Here is a 19,453-nt window from a genome sequence, read left to right on the forward strand (position 1 = left end):
TGACACATTTAGAGCTGAAGTAATTTTTTTTAAAAAAGCAAAATTACCTGTGTCTCAGTGCTGTAGCACTATTGAGATCCTGATTCATCCTTCTGAGGAGAGCTGGAAAAGAGTGGCAGACTAGTAATGTCACCTGGAGCTGCTGTAGCAGAGTCTTGCATGGCATCTTCATTAGAGCCCCAGTGGTATTAATTACTCAGAAAACTCATTTGTGGGCAATGACAGTTTAATAAGGAAGAGTGCTGAACTGAAATAGAAGTTATAACACTTGCAGAGAAAACAGTTTCTGTATGCTTGCTGCCCACAGGAGCAGAACTGCTGACTCGAAACCCAAGAGACTGCAGAGGTTATGGGGCAGGAGTGTGCTGATTACCTGCCATAAAGCCCTGGGCTCAGCTGTGCACACCATCACCTGCTGTAATTTTGCCTGACTAATGATTATAGGTTTAGGCTTTAACTCTGCCGTCTGCTCCGTGTGCAGATGGACACCTGCACCAACTGTGGCCAGAGAGGAGGACCCACGCTCAGGGGTGATTCTTGTTTTCTGAAAAGCCTCACAAATTCTGCCTTTCTATTTTGGTAGAAATGCCTTTCAACATCTCCAAGATTTATCCCGGGAATGCGATAGTTCAAGACTGTGGTTAACCAAGACCACTGAAAGCAGCGTTGCTGTTTCCAAAATCTAAGCAACATTAATGTTTCTATAAATACCATATAGCATTTCCACACAGTTTAGAAACTGCAGTTGAATTATGGAAAGTGAAATTGTAACACGGGCTTACGTAGGTCATCAGCTATCAGGGCTTCCAGACTTCCCCCGTCTGGACGAGATAGTATCTTGGCCTGAACCTTAGTTATTGTCCCTCTGGGCAAAAAGACCTTAGGAGGTGAGGTTGGCTGAAGCTGCAAGGAACTTTCCATTTCTTGTTAGGAGCCAGTGGATGGAAAATGTAAGCAGTGGGATAAAGGATTGAAGGATGATGCTGACCCTGAGCCACAGGTTGAAGAGTGGAGGGATAGAGTTTGGGAAAGGACAGATGGTTGTGTGGGAGACAGAATGAGAATGAGTCAGTCTGGAGTGACCAACAATCAGGAATGATGTTTGGAGCAATGCTGTGGGCTGCAGGAGTCAGGGACACACACAAGTCAATGATCTCATGCCTGGAAGGTCAGTGCTCAAATCTGTAGAAGCATCAAATGAGGGTCAGTGAGCTGGGACTCTAAATGTCCCAGCACGCTGAAAGTGCAAGCCTGACACACAGAGATAAAGGTTTTATTCCTAAGAGTAATGCAACAACCCAAATCTTTCTACTTTGCTGCTGTGAATTAGGGTGTTTCTGGTGTATAAATGCAAGCCTGTGTCTGAGCAGGCAATGGAAAGACTATAGCTTTGTTTTTCAGGTGAGGTACTGGCACCTCTGGATTAAAACCGTGGTTTTACAGCACAGTTGTATTCCAGATTCCATCTGACTTATAATGAATCCTGATTATCATCACACTAGTTACAGCACTTGTGTCAGGCTGAGCTCAACAGCATCATCTGCATGTCTGCTGCTAGGTATGTGCTGAAGTGTTTTATGGAGTCAGGACCTTTATATCTTTATTTTTAGGTCAGACATCTCATTTTAGCTAAGTGTCTTACCACTGCCTTCCACCTCTACTCTTGCATATATGTACAATGTAAGTTTGATATTCAGTAAAATGGATACCACCTATAGTCAAATTTTACTGGCAGCGAAATCAAGGCAATAGCAAAATAAACTTCTCTGGGTTTGAGTGATTAGAGCTCTTTATATCAGGCTGAGATAAAGACCCTGTGTGCAGCCTCTTACTTCCAAGGGATGGGAGAGGATTAATCCATCCATTTTTGCATCAAATTTAACTGGAAAAACCTGTAGGATCCAGAGAGGCTTTGCTGTGGAAGACATGCAGGAGGCAGATACCAGAGCCTGTCCCTAGAGTCTGTATCAGCCATGACCACTTTGATTTGAAAGTTTTCTCCTTGTCAAGGGCAGATTCTTCAAATTTATGCTCTGTTCAGAGATTCCTGCAGCCAGTGCTGCCCTGTGCAGGTGTTAATGCTGACATTGGTCTGGGAGGTTTCCTTCGTTGCTCAGCAATGCCGTATCTTTCTGACGCAACCATTAAATTAACAGCTTCCTCTAAGTGAGCTGGAGGTTAACAGGATGTCAGGACATAAAACAAATTTTCTTAATGTCAGTGCAGAGCCTTTGTTGTCCCTGTTAGTCACAGTGCCAAGACAGAAAGGTGTTTCTGCTCACAGGGGATCCCATCCCCAAACCGGTGTAACTGGTCAACACCCTTCCACTGATTCCCGTGGCTTTGGGGTCAGCCCTCGAGCATGGAACAGTTTGACCCCCCTGATTAACGCAGAAATCATATTTGGAAAAGATCTGTGTAGAGCTGACTCAGTGTTGGGTGGTTTTTCCTTGTGTTTATAGTTATTGAGCTGTTTAATACTGGTAATTATTAAATAGGGTCACCTGGAAAGACATAAGCACTCCAGCTCTTGCCAACAAACCACTTAAGCACCTGCTTAGAGATAAGCACACATATTAAGGCAAATGGAGTTGCTCCTAGGCTTGGTGTTGAGCAGATGTTTACAGTTTATGGATTAGGAGAAACTCCTTGCTTGAAATCATCATTTTTACCCCTAATGAGCAGAAATTAGATTCTAGTATGAGAAATAATTTTCATTATTCATAAAAAAAACCAAAAAACAAACAAAAACCTCTCCCCTTACTGAACTGTCTGGAATAAGGTTAAACTTCCCCATGCAAACCCTTAGAGCAATGCCATTTGTCAGGAAGCAGCAAGGTGCATGTACAGCAGTTACTGGAGGTGCACTGCAAAAATCTTTGTTGGAGCTTACAATATCCAGGTTTGGAATTGCAGACCTGCTCTGGATGTTACAAAACAATTTTTTGCAGAGACAGCATCTCACACTTAAACATGCCTGACCTTCTCCTGCCAGGAGTACCGTGGGATTGTGCAAAAGCTGAGATGAAAAGAGCTCCTGGGTTGGTGTACGTCCTGAAAGAGGAAGATAAATGGTAAGAAACACTCTGAATTCCACTTCTCTCTTGAAGCACTACTGCTGTGCTGGATTGCATCAGCATCCAAAGAGAGGAAACATTTTTCCAGAGAAGTCCAGCACAAACTGAGAGTTCCCATTAGGGCCACTGGGAAACTTTTATAACCCTGGCCCTTTGCTTGGTGATTGGGTGGACTGTCCCAAGCTGGGGCGTGGGCAGTGTGTGTTGGTGTGACCCCCACAAGCAAAACTGGTGCAAAGAGCAGGAAAATAAATGATTATCAGATCTTGGATGTGAATTCTCTTTAGTATTAAAAATGGATAAGCTGTCTTTTTGGGAGGAAGGTAGAGGAGGGAAGAGAAGGCAGGGAAGCCCTGGCCCTGCAGTGGTTTGAGCAGCACTCCTGTTACAGGGATCTGCAGCATCAGGCTTTAAACCAACTCATTAAAATCCTGATTCGTGCTGTGCCCACGGTGATGGAGGAAAGGGCCTACCCTGCTCCCACATGCACACGAGGATTTTCAGGGCTAGAGCTGAAACATTTGGCAAGTGAGTGCATGAAGCTGAAGGTTACCTGTAGGCAGCTGTTGCTCAGCCTGTGGGTGTTTCTATGGCTATTTAATTGCACGTTGCTCAGTACTAAATGAGTGAGACTTACGTGAATAACCACAGCAATGCAAGTGCTGCTGCCTCTGAGATAAAGGACCTTATTTGAGAAACAAATTCTTAACTAATAATACCATGGGCCCTGTGCACTTCTAAAAGTCTGTACTTATCACTGATAGGAAAGAAATGGTCTGGTTCTTAAAAATAAACCCAAAAGCATTTGAAGGACATTTCCCCACCACCACCATTTTTCTATTATTTTCCCAGGTTGCAAAAATAACATCTAATAATGAAATGAAAACAAGCTGAATAGTTACATTCAGTGGAGGAGGGAAGAGGTAGTCGCAGACAGCTGGAGCATGTCTGGGCCAGTGTCTCAGTTCTTTTCTTTCTGCTAGTTCAGTGCCACTCCAAGAATGCAGACAATGCTGGCCACGACTGTTTCATATTTGATTTCCACACTTAAATCTGTGCTTGTTAAACGAAACCCCATTGTCAGGCTGGCACACATCCACGCTGCCTCCTTGGGTCCTGCTTCAGAGCCTGCCGTCTGGGGCTTGAGGGTGCTGCTTGCATCCCTTCAGTGAGGATCAGGTATGCAAAGAGCGTTTTGCTGCTTTTTGTGCTGCTTGTGGCATTGCAACAAAAGCTTTTGGACTCTTCTTGCAGCCACATCCGTGCATAACCCTCATAAATCTTGGTTTGAGGGCAGACAGAGTGCTGCAGGGAAAGGTTGGGGGTTTGGAACTGCCTCAGTGGAGGATCAGTGGGGCACTTGGCTGGAGTCAGTCTCTGGGCAAGGTGTTGGCTGTGCCACCCGGGGGAGAAAACACTTGGGCAGGCAGGGTCTGGTTCTGTAGAGGACTGGTACCCTGCCCTGCTCAGGGAGAGGGTGCAGCTGGGGATGCTTGGGGTCTTGGTGAGGTCCCAGGGACGCTCTGCTGGGACAGGGCCATCGGGTCAGCGCTTGCAGAGCTTTGGTGAACATGGGCAAGAGAAATGCTGTGTGTTGGGAGCAAAGCAGGGACTGTGAGTAACGAAGGATCACTTGATTATCTCCTGTAAAATACCAAGGAGGGCGTGAAAATTGTGAATCTTATTAATAAGATTAGGGGATTATGAAATGCAAGAGCTGTCCAGTCCTTTGGACTGAAGACCCTTCTGGCCTTTCTCTCTCAATAAGATGGTTCCATGGTCCAATACCTGCCTGTCCACACCTTGTGCAGTGTAACTTATCAGTCAGTAAATGCCAGTGCTGCCACTGCAGGCAGAGCTCTGCCCAAGGCAGTTGGCAGCCCACTGTGGCACGAGAGGAGGGAGAGGGGATAGGATATGGCTGTGGGGAGTGATGCTGGAGCAGGAGGAAGCACTGGCTGTGTTTTGATTCTTCAGGTGTCCCAGAGGAGCCCACTACTGGGCTGTTGTCATGGAAACACTGTTTTTTTTTCGGGGATTCAAGACTGGCTCCAAACAAAGGTTAAAGGGAAGAAAAACCCCAAGGGACAGCATGCACAGAAGGTGAGATTTCCCTCAGTGCAGTAAAATTTGTGAATGTCTGAACCAACAGCGAGTCCTACAAGATGTGGGAGCTGGAGGAATGTTGGAGCTGGAAACTGATGCTATGCCTCACACAGGAGCTGCTTGGGGCATGGTGCTGGGCTCTGGCTCTGCTCTGGGTCACCCAGAAGCCTGTTTTTCCTCCTGCCCTCACCTCTCATCCTGCTGCACTGTCGAGGTGCTCCTGCCTAGGGCTCTATCTGGAGCAGAGATAAGACATGCTGAATGGTGGTTATTTTTCACACTCCTCTTGCTGTTGAGGTCTATGTTGGGATCAGATCCATGTCCATCTCGTACCTAGGCGTGTGTAGGTTTTGACAGCTCTGTGTGTTAATGGCAGAGCAGTGTCCAAGCCATAAGGAAGAGCAGAAAGGCAAATCTTCAGGTTCTGCTTTCCGTAACATCAAAAGCAGACTGTATAATTTCCGTAAAATTGTGCCCAGCCTTTGAATTCAGATGCCCAGGCTACACATGGAAAAGGCGTGTCCCTTTAGGCAAAACAGCACTGGGATGTAATGGATATGAAGGGCCAAATTTCTGGCTCATAAAGTGATCTAATGTAACGAACCCCATGGCAGAGCAGTCAGGCTCCATCCATCCTTGCCCAGCCGTGCCACCCTCCTGGCAATCCACCTTCCCAGCTGTGACTGATGCTCATGTGTCAGTGTCCAAACTGCAGCAGCTTCACAAAACCCAAATCTGCACAGAATACAGCCAGACTCAGGCATGAGTCCAGTATTTTAAGGGTGAGGGGGTATCACTCATCCCTCAGTGGGTCTCTGCAGAGGTTTGGGAAGTCAGCACAGGGGAAGGGGAACAGAACTGTAACCCAGGTAGCTGCTCCCAGTGATCCCAGCCAGCCAGCAGTAGCAGGATGGGCCAAGGAGCAAAGATGCAACGGCAGCAGAAAATTGCACTGAGGCGCCTGCGATGCTCAGGATGTTGAAGGCAAAACTGGCCTCCCCCTGAAATGGAGACAAAAGCATTTTATCACTTTTATGACTTGCTGAGTGATTATTTGTTTTTTTTTAAAAAGAAACCTTTAAAACTAAAAGGCTTAATATTTTTTGTATTTCTTCATTTCCAACTTGAATAAGCCTCCTTTTTTTATATATATATTTAATCTTCTTTATTCTGTGTCCAAAAAAGGATGTGATGGTAAGGGAAATTAGTAGCTTAAATGTCATGAACTTATTAAAGAGAAATGCAGATTATTTTTTTTTTTTAACAGGGAAGACAAAGTCATTGAAACCATATTTTAATAAGAATAATAGAAGAATAAATTGGAACAGGTATACTTATACAATTTGTCATATAATGTTTAAGTACAATGGGTGGCCTTTAAAATTTAAACTGCATAGCTGAATGCTTAAAAAAATTCCTCATTATAACACAGAAAATGTGATAGGAAGTGGCAAAATGACTGTGCTGGTGGGACATACAATGTGCACCCTCGGGGAGGCCTGCACAGCACATTTGACCCACAATATTAACAAGAAAAGTGCTTTTCTCTTTGAATGCATTGTCCAGCTTAACTCCGCTGCTCCCTTGCAGCCACCTGCATGTGACACTATACAGACCCCTGGACTTGTCATCCTGCCTGGTGGCACAACCTACCCCTGCCCTCAGCAGGATTTTGGCCTGGTTGAGCCCAGCTCCGAGGTAGGTGGGTGAAAAGCTTTGCTGGATGCTCAGCTGCCCTGGCTCTTGTACCTCCTCCTTGTCCTGGCACATCCCTGCCCCAGAGGGCTTTGCTACGGAGCCAGCTCTATCCTTTGTGCCAGCTGAGAGGCTTTTCCATGCTGGGGGAAACCTTAGAAGAGCTTTTAGGTGTAATTTAAATTTCCTTTGATCCAAAATCTCTGCAGGTAAAGAACTAATGCTATTAGAGCAGGCAATAACCGGCTGCTGTGCTGGAGCCTCTCAGGGAGCAGAACGGGCTCTTCTCTACCAGGCTGGAATAATTGTTCCATGTTCCTCCCCTGTCCAGTACACAGAGGGGGGCTTCAAATGGAATTGGATTGTGCAGAGTAAAGTCAGGACCATGGTCCTGCTGGTATGCACTCAAGGCCAGCTGGGAGTGCCCTGGAGGAAAGGCTAAAATTCACCTTTTGTGGAGTCAGGCACGATATCACATCCTTACCGTGCTCACAGAAGATGTTTAGTGTTGGTTGCCAAAAGGCCACTGAAAAGCGTTCTGTGCATCTCCTGCATTTGCTATTCCACACTCCTGAGTGTCCTGACACTGAGGTACCTCAGGGCACTTGTGGTACAGGACGTGGCCATCCCCAACAAGACCCCACCACGCTGGCACTGACCACCACAGCTCACCAGCTTTCACTGGGATCCCCATGCTGACACATGGGGAGCAGGGAAAAGATTCAGGATGCCACAAATGGGAGTGCCTGAAGAAAGCTCCAGGCAGTGCAGAAGTTTAAGGTTGTTTTAATGTCTGCTTCATTCTGCTTTTATCACTCTGGACAAGGAGTGAGTTTGAGGTTGGTTATTCTTCCCAAGTGTTGCCAAAGGCACAGCAGACCTTGTGTTATTCAGTCAGGTCCCAATCAGGACAGGGTGTGTTTCATCCCTGTCCTTATTTAGGAACCAGTTTTGCCTGGGGAGCATTATCTGTGACACACACAGGCACATGTTCATTCACTTGAAAACGCCAGCACTAATTCTGCCTTGCAGGGTGGAATCTTTTTTTCCCAGCGTAAGCATCTTGGACCCACATGTATTTGTGCTCCTGGCTTCAGGCTGGTGAATGGGAAGAAGAGCTGAACTTGTGCTAAAGGCAAAATCTGTGTCTGGGAACACAAAATAGCACAATCTGAGCTGTGATTTCTGGTGCAATGTAGGACACTGTATCAACACAGCTCCAGAACCTTGAGCAACAGTGTCCTGTGGTTTGATTTCCATTCTGGCATGCTAAAGTGCAGTCAGACTCAGGTTTTTTGTGGCACTTTCCATTTTTTATTTAGGGAATTTGAAAAATACTTGTCCTGAGGCTGAGCCTCAAGTTATGATCTTGGCATATCCATACCATTAAATTCCCGTGGATAAAAGCAGAAACATCTGGATTCATGAGTGGATGTTGGCTAAATCCACCAGGAAAAAAAAGAAAAAAAGCCTTTAGGGGATCCTAGAGGGTTCTAGCCAGGATAAATAATACAACAAAACAAGAGTGCTAGTAAGAGTAATTGTAATACTGAAGCCAAATTATAAGATGACGGCCAAGCCCTTTTCACAATCTGCTTTTCCAGCGAAGAGCCCTTCAATTTACACTTAACACACATGTGGCTGATAGAACAAAGGAAAAGTTGAAGGAGGATGAAAGCAGTGCAGAGATTATTCAGCCTTGCTGGTTTAGCTCCAGGCACATCGTTTAAATGAGTAGATGATCAGTTTCCAGTTTGTTTTAAATTTTCTGGCAAGAAATTTTATGCTCTATCCCAAAGTTGGATATGCTTAAAACTCTTTGTGTTTTTTTATTTTAAGGATCTGCCATTTTGTTTTTATTTCTTAAGGCAGGACTCTGGAAGTGCTCTGCAGGAGACACCTGAGTGCTGAGACTGGAGGAGCAGCCTGGTTATGTCCCTGAGGGGGCCTTGTAACTGTTCCCAGCTCCCTGGGGACCCTGGGATTGGGGAACTGTTAATCCTGTTTCCCCCCCATCTCTGGGAGGCTGAGCCCTGCCTTGCTAAGCCATGTGCTATACCTGAGCTCCACAGCACCCAAAGCCAAGGGAAGTGACCAAAACTGTTGTCCCACATACACTTGCAGCCTCTTTGGCTGCACTCTGTTGTACCAGCACTGCTCACCTGGTTTAAAGCTGGTGGAAGGAGAAAGGTTTGTGCTGCTTACCTCTTGCACCTCCTTTGGGTGTTTTCAGGGTTAAACGCTGCTGAACAGCACATCCTCTGCCACCCAGCCCTCCCTCCTGGGTCTCCTCCCGCACCTTGCACCAGGTCCCCAGCTCAGCCATGAGCATCAGGTCATGCAGCTTGTCCTCCCCTCCTGTGACAGGGTGAATGACAGCAAGTTGTGTGAATGTTGTGAATGAAAGTAAGTTGAACGTTGCTGAAAATGCCCTCAGCACACCAACCCTTCCCAAGCACTGCAGTCAGCATTTCTCATGACCTGTGCCTTGCCCATGCAGATCTGCCTTACCTGCACTGACCTTGCACATCGCCATTCCCGATTCCTGGAAAGCCTTGGATGTTTGCCTGCTCTGTAATCTTCAGCCAGCGCATCGTGGGGTGAGTTGCTTCATTGCGGAATAAAACCCCCCCGTGGGTCAGTCCTTGTCCCATCCTCCTCCTTCATTGCCCCTCTTCTTCCCTGTTGTCCGTACCACAGCTGACCTGGGGGAGCTGATCTGTTGGCACTGCTCCAGCAGGTCCTTCTCCATGGGCAGGCTTTAGGTTTCCTCCATGGAAACGCTTCCTGTGATGTGCTGTCAGTGCTTAACGCTCCCCGAAGCCTGACACTGGGCTCTGAGTGGTGAAACGCAGGTTTGGGGCAAGACAATACTTGAAGTATGACTGGAAATACCAGTGATGCACAAACAATGACGTTTAGGCTGCCATACGTTCCATAGAAGGAATAATCCTGTTTACACTGCAAGGAGTGGGAGTTTAATTCGCCTTAAAATAGCCTCGACGCGTCTAGGAAATCCATAAAAAGGACACCCTGGCATTTCTTAGGACATTATTTTCGGCAGATATGTTTATTTAATTTGCTGCCAACATCTGTCACTTCCTCCGCTGTTTCCCAGCACCCACAGTCTGGGTCTGAACCGAAAGCTGACAGGACCCAACACAAAATATTGAGCGCTGCTTCCCGTTAGCATCGCGGCCATCAAAGTGAAGCAGGGAAATGCATCTGCTCGTAGATGATGTTACAAAATATTTGTTTTAGATTAGCTGCTCTCCCACCCGCTGTCCACGCTGGCAGTTGTGTTCCTGCACCCAACTGGAAGGCAGCAGGAAGGTCTGCTGGAACTGCAGGTTCAGGAACAAAGCAGTTTGAGAAGCTGAGGAATGAGGGAGGAAGCAGGGCTAAATTTAGAACCCCCAGATAAGAAAAATACCTGTATCTTCAGTGCTTGGCTGTGGTTTTATTTTGTGAGGCACAAAACACACCTTGGTGTTGCACGGCTGTTTGCAGATTGCACTGACTCAAAGAGGGCTCGTGGAAAAAACGCTTTGATGTCTTCAGTAAACAAATAGCAGTGTTAAAAGATCCTCAGTTCTTGTTAGCGTGCTGCAAACAGCTATGTTTGAAGAAAAAATAAACATCCCAAGGTTGATGGAAGGGTAGGGAAGCCATAAAGTACTGCAGTCAACTCCTTGCTATAGGGACAACAGCAATGACAGTGCTGTGAAAAACTGTTTCTTTCTCCTTGTGGATTAAAAGGAAAAAACCAACTGTGTCAGGGTTTACCAGCTATGTGGTGGGAATACACGGGTATAAAACCCCATGGCTAAGCCCTTGCATCTCAATCACAAGAAAAATACCATGCCCACTGGAAAAACAAGGGGAGGATTTCCCTGGAGATGTCTTTGTCCAGCTATTAGGATGAGGGGGAGAAGATGCACCCTTCCTCCAACCCCTGCTTTGACTCTGCTTCCTCAGTGTTTCACCTGCTGTCACCAGAGCCACCAGCACCTCCAAAGCCTTGCAGCTCTGGGACCTCATCCCAAAAAATCCTCACCAGCTTTTATGCAGGGCAAACAGTCAGCTTCTACGAGGAGGCACCAGGCATGTATTGTGGTCTCAGTGAGGAGGATGAGGATTTCACACCATGTGCCTACCTGAGCTTTTACTCTGTAAAGCTCATTGTACCTGCCTCATTGTGTGACTTAAAACATCCCTTTGGAAATGCAAAAAACTTAGGAAACGAACCAAAGAAAAGTGCTAAAAGATTATCACAATTGCACCAACACAACCCTGGGAACCCTAATTTATATTTGTACACTTAATTTGCACTCGTTTAACAATCCAAATTAGGCTCAGAAAGAGAAAGTTTGAGGCTTCTCTGTGAAAGGAAATTAAAAATCAGAAGGCCATGATAATAATCAATACACCAATGTTTACTGCAAATGTAAATATTATTAAGAACCTCCAGGGAGCCTCTCACTTTAGTTTTATGTTATTCTGAGCATTTATCAGTTTAAAGATAGTTCACATGAACTAGGAAATAAATAATTCAGATACAGTGACTTTTTCATGTCTCTGTAGGATCACTAACGTCTTTCCTTTGATAACACTCTTGGTTTGCCTAACAAAGCTCCATTCCAAATGGGAACTGTGAGACAAAAACTCCATCCAAAGGACCAGGGCTTATAGGAAAAAAAACAGGAGGGGAAGGCAAAAATTCCAGGAAAAAAAAATAAATTTTATAATCCCAAAGGTAATAAGAAGTATCCCTCTGGCAACTCCATACAAGCTCTTCCCTTCATTGTGAGCCTCTCCCTGCTGGATTTGCAAGGAGGGTTTGTCACTAAAGCTGAGGCAGAAATGGCTCATAATAAACAGCAGCTCCTTAGAGACTGTAGCCATGGCATGGAGAGCTGTTTACCTGGCACCACAAGCACTATTCTGTTAATCTTCAGATGTTCCTACAGAAACAGAAGGTATTACACTGTGGTAAATAAGACTTCTTCGCCCCCAGGAATATGACTTTTTTTTCCCAAACTCACTGCCCTTCCCTTTCAGCTACAGAAAGCCCATCCTGTGATTTCTGAATTGCTCCTTCCCAAGAGGACAGGGCTCTTCCCAACCCAGAGAGAGCCAGGACTTGCTGACAGCAAGCTTGGGTGGCTGTTTCCAACCCTGACCTGCTCATCACAGCCAGTGGGAATCCAGCCTCTGCAGGACACGGACACGTCCTCCCACGCAGGACCTTCTCCCCAGCGACAGTCACTGTTGGTGTAACAGGTGTGTGACAAGGGATTTAGAGGGGATAGACTCTAGCTGGTAGTTTGAAATCAAGTGAATCATGCACTTCACGCTGTTGGTGTCTTTGCTCGCCCCAAATGTGAAAGGTAAGGGCTCTGAGAGCTTTGGGAGATGCCTGGGAGATGGGAAGTTGCCAAAGCAATTGTGTACTTTATCATCTGCAATCCCAGATTGCACTGCTGATTGATAATCATCAAACTGATTTCAGACCCATCCTCCCCCAGCTGGGTGCTGCCACCAGCCAGGCTGGCACTGGGTGCCACCCCAGGGCACATCCTGATCCTCCTAAAGACTCAGAGGGGACAGTTGTTCTTCAGGGCAAGTCAGCTTGAAGGGTGGTGGCTCCTCGGGCTGCCGTGGTGACGACATCACCTCTACACGGCAGCGAAAGCAGAGTGGCAAATTTAACAAGTAGTAATTTTACCATTAAACTCACACCCCTGAAGACCCTCTAATACCCAGTTCACCCTGTCGGGTGGGATCCAGCACTGAGCTGATTTATGGCGTAGCACAGCGGGCTGCATGGAGGGTGTTTATTCAAAAAACACCAGCTCTCTTTACCAAACACTATTTTATTTCTAGTTTAATTAAAACACAGTTAGCAAGCCTTGCAATTTTCTTAAACAAGCCCGATCTTCAATGGAATTAATATTAATCTCCGTTCAGCGTGCAAGTCAGTAAAGTGACACGTGGAAAATTACACATTCTTCACTCAGGAATGCAGCTTGGAGCATGACTTCATGCTCCTGTACGAGAGGATCAGCGTGCCAGATGCGCCTGGTGCCTGACCCCTTTACAGCTCTGAGAGATCACACGTCACTTTAAAATGTCATTTCATGCATGCAGGAGGAAGAAAAGGGAGCCTGGTCGCTTCATGTTACTGAGCCTCCATTTAATTTGGTTAGGGTGGTGTGAATGTCTCAATAACATGAGGCAGAGCTGTGATCTCTGGTCTGACTGTGTGTTTCCAATAGACACCCTGATGCCTTTCTCGTGGCCAGAGTGGTTAACAATCTCTATTTTCTTGCTATTAATTAGAAGCTGTATTTCATTCTGATGTTGAACGAGCCTCGCAGCGCAGCTGACAAGCTTGCAGTCCTCACTTCCAGTCAGGCATTGAATTTTACTGAATTGTTTTGCCTGGAGAGAAAAGCAGCAAATGTGAGTATAGAATTAATACCTTTTAAATTTGTGATTGTGTTTCTAAGCCACAAAAATCAGGTGGTAGTCAGACTTTCCCACTCTTGGCCCTTTTTTTTTTCCTGTGATAGACTTGAATGTCCTTTCTTTTTCCTTGCCTTGCTGCTCGCTCCCAAAATCCTGCTGAAAAGAATCCAGAGAGTGATCCAGGTCTCTGTAATAAGCACGTTCCCATAGCAAATTATATAAAAGCATTTTGTACACTTGTATTTTTCCTCTCCCCCAGTGCATTCCACGCACCTACACAGTCATGCTAATTAGATCATGTAATAAACTTAAATGTGGCAAAAAATCTGTTCACGGGGTGTTGCAAGACAGCTGGACTTGGAAAGCAGCCAGTCATTAATTTTGTTTTGTTTGAGAAAACCCAAAGGACATTATTTTACTGAAGATGAAGCAAACCCCAAGTAATAGGAGCTGTAATCTAAGGAGACAAATTATTTTATCTAAATAGTCTGCAGTGAGCCCTGATACAAGGATTTACTTATATGAGAAAAAAAAAACCAACAACAAACTATGAGAGTTTAACAAAGCCATTAAAAATAATTAAACCTAAACTAAAAGAACTTAACTAATGTCAAGTTAAATTTGATTAGTTTACTTAAATTTAAGTAATCGAAACTAAATGAATGTTAACCCATAATGTTAATTCATACCTATAGAGGACCAAAGTATCAAGAATTAACTTTGAGCCTCAGGTGACTTTTAAATTAAAGGAAGTGTCCACATGGGATATGGTGAGAGATTAAATATGCACCTGATCAATTTTTCTATAGATGGTCTATATTACTGTGCATAATACAGTAATCCCTGCATTTTTGTGGAAATGCAGGAGCCTGAAAACAGGGCCTACTCTGACATACCACTTAGTGTGGCAACCTTACACTTGCACACTGACTTCTAGTGAAAAGAGTAACTTTGAGCCAGTCTGGCAGCAGTGTTTAACCGGTCCTGGGGTTCATGATACAGCTGGTAACGGGATCAGCTCTTGGGAAAATATCACTTCCTTAATTTCAGTTCAGATGCTGTAAGTTTTGGCCACTGAATTGCAATTAAATCTGTGGATCTATTGACCTGATGCTTAAACAGAACCCCGGTAATTCTCCAAAGCATCCAGGCAGGCTGGGAGCGTGCCCAGAGGACTGCGCTCCTGCAATGCTAACACAAGCAGTGACACAGAGCACGAAGGACTGACACGTTATGGAACACGGGGGAGAAGGAGCTGAGGCTGTGGTTGTGGTGTGATGGTCCAGGAAATGCCTGATTCCACCAAAAATGCCGTTAATGAAGCATGTGATAACTTCCAGCTATATTCTTGATCAACACTAGATGTTGCTGTGCTGCTGCTCATATAAGCTATACATTAGTGAGGCTTTTAAATGGTATTTACTGCAATTTCCTCTTTCCTGTTTCTGTTAGACACTATATCCTGACACTATATGGCTGGGGGAGCTGCTACTTTAATTTACTTTTCCTTTGAAGCTTCAGTTTTTATTTGTGTAATAGCAAGTTTATAACCCTCTCAAATGTACATGTAAAACTTTACAAGCAAAAGAGACTCTTACAAGTAATGACATGAAGCAACTCCTATATGAATGCCAAATATTTACTTAAACTCTGCTTCTGGATTTTTTGCAATCCAAGGGGAATGACATTGTTAACCGGACGATTCCGGGAACAGACTGACAGCTGCAAGGCCACGGAGGGAAGTTTGTTTATCAGGGGACAAAAAAAAAAAAAAAATTAAAAAAAAAAATGTTTAGTCCTGCTGGGTTTCAGGCTTTTTACTCCCACGTGTTTGAGTGGGAGAAAGGACAAATCTTGGGACGTTGATTTCCCCATGGCAACAGAAAACGGAAATTACTTTAACCCCATCTAGTGACAGATGACTCATTGCTCAGCCTGCTGCTATTTTCCAAGCACTAAAACAATACAGCTGCAAAGAAAAGGCCAGTCTGTATTATCTCATAGGCTGAGCACCGGGCTCGTGGGAGAGGGCAGTTCTCTGGCTGCCTTTGCATCAAAAAAAAGACAGAGCTGGAGCCTTCTGGTTATTCTTTTATTGTGTGAGGCAAACGTGCCCATGTGTTCTCCATCCCTGCGCTGCTGGAATGCAAACCTGGGGCATCCCTGGGATGGAGGTGATGCAGCATGGGGTGAGCTGCTGGTGGGTGTCCTACTGCTTGGTCCTGCTTGCTCTGATTATCATGGAATCATGGAATGGTTTGGGTTGGAAGGGATCTTAAAGATCTTAAAAAAGGGACACCTTCCACTAGCCCAGGTTGCTCCAAGCCCTGTCCAATGTGGCCTTGGAGACTTCCAGGGATGGAGCAGCCACAGCTTCTCTGGGCAGCCTGTGCCAGGGCCTCCCCACCCTCACAGTAAAGAACCTTTTCCTAACATCTAATCTATACCTCTTTCAGTTTAAACCTGTTCCCCCTTGTCCTATCTTGCATCCAGGGATCCAAAGGGACATTGCCATACTTTCAGTTTAAACATTCCCCCCTACCTTGAATTCCATGGAATGAACTGTGTGTGCAATACAGGAACTACTCATTCCCAAATGCAGCTGGATCAGGACAGCAGGTATGAGTAGGGTTTCCATGCCCTTACATGTGAAGGAGATACCTGATGGCAGAAATACATTGCTGTATTGCTGGGAAAGTCATAACAAATTCCCAGAGGGAAAGCTGAAATAGAAGTATTCATCTGTGAAAGCCTACTATGCTGGGTGAAAGGTTGGAACTAGATTATCTTTGAGGTCCCTCCCAACCCAAAACATTCTAGTATTCTATGAAAGGGTAATTAGGGAGAGTGATTTCTGAACAAAGATGATGGAACCATTATTTCTTGGAGGCCTTAAAACCAGATGTGGTGTTGCTGTGAAAGACAAGCCTCAGTCCAAGCTGTAGGATGAAGAAGTAAGTGATGCACTGTGGAGGTCAGCCCTAACAGCCCTATCTGTCTTCTTGCCCCTTAGACCCCCTGCAGCAGAGCTGCCCAGAGCCACCAGCTCACCTGAGGAGCATCTCTGTTGGAGGACAACTCTTGCTCAGCCCCTTCTGGACATGGCAGTGAAGAGCTGGTTTGGAGAGGAGATAATACAAGCTCGAGGTTTAGAGGGTGATTCATCATCGGCCTCTTTCCACCAGCAGATCAGTGCAGGAGGCACCCTCTCCTCAAATGCTGGTTTTCTTGAATCCTAGTAAGGATTTAGTAAGGTTCAGACATAGGGCCTCAGGTGCACGTTACACATAAAATATTACACCACTGAATGGGAAAGGAATTAATGCTACCCTCAAGATGATATACTGAATAACTGGTCAGTTAATATCACTTTATTCACCACAAATTGGGGTCAGACATCACAGTCTTGGGAAATTCAGGATCCCAGGAAAACTACATGGCGGGACTGTGCCACGGGATACGTGAATCATTTTCTTTCTGAGAAAAACAGGTTGAACTGCTGGTAAAATATCTGAGTCTTTACTCAGTCCTGTCATTTGTATGCTGGTATGATTAACTTTCTAGCAGCAGAAAATCAGGTCCATAAGGTTCTATTTGGACAGTATAATTAACAAAAGGAATAGCTCCGTTACCAGGTTGTTCTGGGAACCAGACTCTGGGGCTGCATTAGCAACACAAAGATTATATTCCTGCAGGGATCAACACAAACCAACATGATCTGATGGCCAAACCCAGACCTTGAACAGGGAGCTCCATCAGCACTCTAATATCTGTGCCTCAGCGTGGTTTGTTATCTGGGAACACCCTGAGCTTGGCTACAACCATCCCAAAGTCATCATTTCACCAGCAGCTGGAGCGGGGTGCTCAGGTCAGCTCTGATTTCTGGAGAAAGAAAAGGGATGGTTCAATCTGTGGGTGCTGCTGGGCTATGAGGTGTTATCTTACTCTGATACTTTCCCTACACTTCTGTTCAGTGCTCCCCTACAGCACAAAATGTTCCCCTTCCCAAAACTGCAAGAGCCCTGTGAAACTGCCAGCTGTGGGGAAGGAGAACCAGAGATCACCACAGCTAATTCAAGAAACAGAATATATGACTGTTACCATCTAAACTTATGCCAGCCTAGTAGATCCAGAGAAATCAGATTAAATTCCAGCTTTTGAGAATCCATCATTCAGCATTCTGGAAGAGCTTTGGAAGCCCATGACTTAATGGCACTGAACAAAAAGACTGTTCCTTTCAGAGAAGAAGCTATTGCCAAAATGTCAATGTAGAAAATGGGAATAACAGTTTTAATTTGGATTTTTTCTGCTTTAGTGTTCTCTCCACTTCTTTAACTAGAAAACTGCTTTATTACCTGGGAAAAAATACTTTTGTATTTTGCTGCTTGAGGGGGAAAAGAGCTAATTAAATTTGTAAAAGTGGAAAATAATGTTAAGAGGTCTTTGTAGGGCTGTGGTTCTGACTGCTGGTGTCAGCTTTACTGCCAATATGTGCAGATGGTAATGAATGAGCTACCATCGACCATCCTTTATTGTCCTAGGGCCCCACTCTGCTCATAAATGTCTTCACTGGTTATTATTTCCCATTATTTAGTGTTCATTTGGTGAGTGCAGTGATCCCATGGATGCTGTTCCCCAAACCAGCAGAGCAGGATAAGAACTGGCAGATTCTCTTCCAAGCCCTCTAAGCCAGCACTGAGAGGCTGCAGAGGATGTGCTGCTCCAGCCACAGGTGAGGCAACGTCAGCAATGAAACCAAGACTTGCACAGCTGAGTTGCTTGTACATAAATATGATTTTCCAGCAAGGGCCTGGGCTGCTGGGACCTTTGTAACAGAGAGCCAAGGCCAGGCCTGGCCCCAGGGGTGAGGGTGTGCAGGGCTGGTGGCTGTGCAGGTGGGTTTGAGCAGGGTGATGGAAGGTGATGATTCTCCCAGTGGGCTCCAGGACTTTCAGGTAATGCAATCAGACTTTCCACAGAACATGCTGTACTGAATTTTGCATAGCCAGAGGATAGCATTTCTTCTCCCAAACAAGGACGTAATAGTCTTTTCCAGAAGAAGAATATAAATGACTTTCCCAATAACAGTATTTGATGCTGTGGGCAAATGTAGCATCTGCTCTCTGATTTACCAGCCTGATGCCTGTGCTGGGTTCAGTTCTTCACAGTCGTCCTTAGAAACACTTCCTCTGCCTCTTTCAGTGTAAAAACACTGCGGTGACTTATGGAAACCACAAACAACCACTGCACACTTTCTGTCAGTAATTCTTCGTTCGTACCAACGGGTTCTTTCAGACATATCTGTAGTTTCTATTTACTGCTCTGCAGCCTGTCTTGCCCTGACACCTCATCCCCAGGCAAAGGCAGCAGGCAGAGAAGCTCTTCTCCTCTGCCAGGCTGATGGAGATTGGGGTCCAAACCCTCCATCTCCATTTCTTCAACTCTGGCAGAGTATTTTCATGCCTGTTAAGCCACGAGGGCTTAGCTGTGCCTGGCTCTCTGGCCAGCCAACAAGCAGCCTTCAAACCTCCTAGAGAACCCCAAGGATAGTTTCCCTTGGACTGCAGGCTCCAAGAATTACCACCCTTTTCCAATTCTCATCAAGGCAGAAAGAGTTTCTTCCTTGGTGTCTGATTCTCCTAAACACGTTCAAGTTTTCCTACCGGAGCTTGCCGGTTTCCAAACAGAGTTGCCTATAAAAGTTTCCCTCAATTTCAACACATTTTCCCTCGCACTGAAGCTGTGGAAACAGTCGCAGGCTGCCAGCTTTCCTGGCTCACCTTTTGAGGAAGGCTGCAAAGTCGTGTTTCCTGGGACTACAATTCCCAGAAGGCATCTTATCTCCCTGCCAAGCAGTAGCCGAGGCTCGCTGGGGCTGTTGCATCTTTCGAAAGGCTTCCTCCCGCTGTAACTGTGGATGGGACAAGCTTTCCTGGAGCAAACTGTCCAGCACGGGTGTCTGTGCAGGAGGGGAGCACTTTGGGGGGGGGTAAGGCAGGTCCTGCTGCTGCCACTGCCCGTCTGTCTCAGCACAGCTCTGTGCAGAGCCAGGGGAGAGCATCTAAGGTCAGTGCCTGAAGGCACTGCTTCAACTTTCATACAAC

General features: G+C 45.6%; 1 protein-coding gene and 1 long non-coding RNA gene across 2 annotated transcripts; one reads left to right on the forward strand and one right to left on the reverse strand.

Moving 5' to 3' along the window:
- Window positions 1-62: 62 nt before the first annotated feature.
- Window positions 63-11,572, reverse strand: TMEM212 (transmembrane protein 212; the record flags this gene model as incomplete). The annotated part of the gene is given in 5 exon segments (XM_050308440.1): window positions 63-3,054; window positions 3,980-6,043; window positions 6,045-6,184; window positions 10,157-10,254; window positions 11,473-11,572. Coding segments are annotated over 4 exon segments (405 nt in total), but the record flags the coding sequence as incomplete, so codon positions are not given.
- A 416-nt stretch (window positions 11,573-11,988) lies between these two features.
- Window positions 11,989-17,733, forward strand: LOC126636174 (uncharacterized). The gene is made up of 3 exons (XR_007627926.1): window positions 11,989-12,161; window positions 13,221-13,343; window positions 16,363-17,733. It is a non-coding gene; the product is annotated as an uncharacterized LOC126636174 (long non-coding RNA).
- Window positions 17,734-19,453: the final 1,720 nt, after the last annotated feature.

Source organism: Myiozetetes cayanensis, unplaced genomic scaffold (genome assembly GCF_022539395.1).
Source record: "Myiozetetes cayanensis isolate MyiCay16 unplaced genomic scaffold, myiCay2020 scf13, whole genome shotgun sequence".
In the NCBI taxonomy this organism is placed as follows: domain Eukaryota; kingdom Metazoa; phylum Chordata; class Aves; order Passeriformes; family Tyrannidae; genus Myiozetetes; species Myiozetetes cayanensis.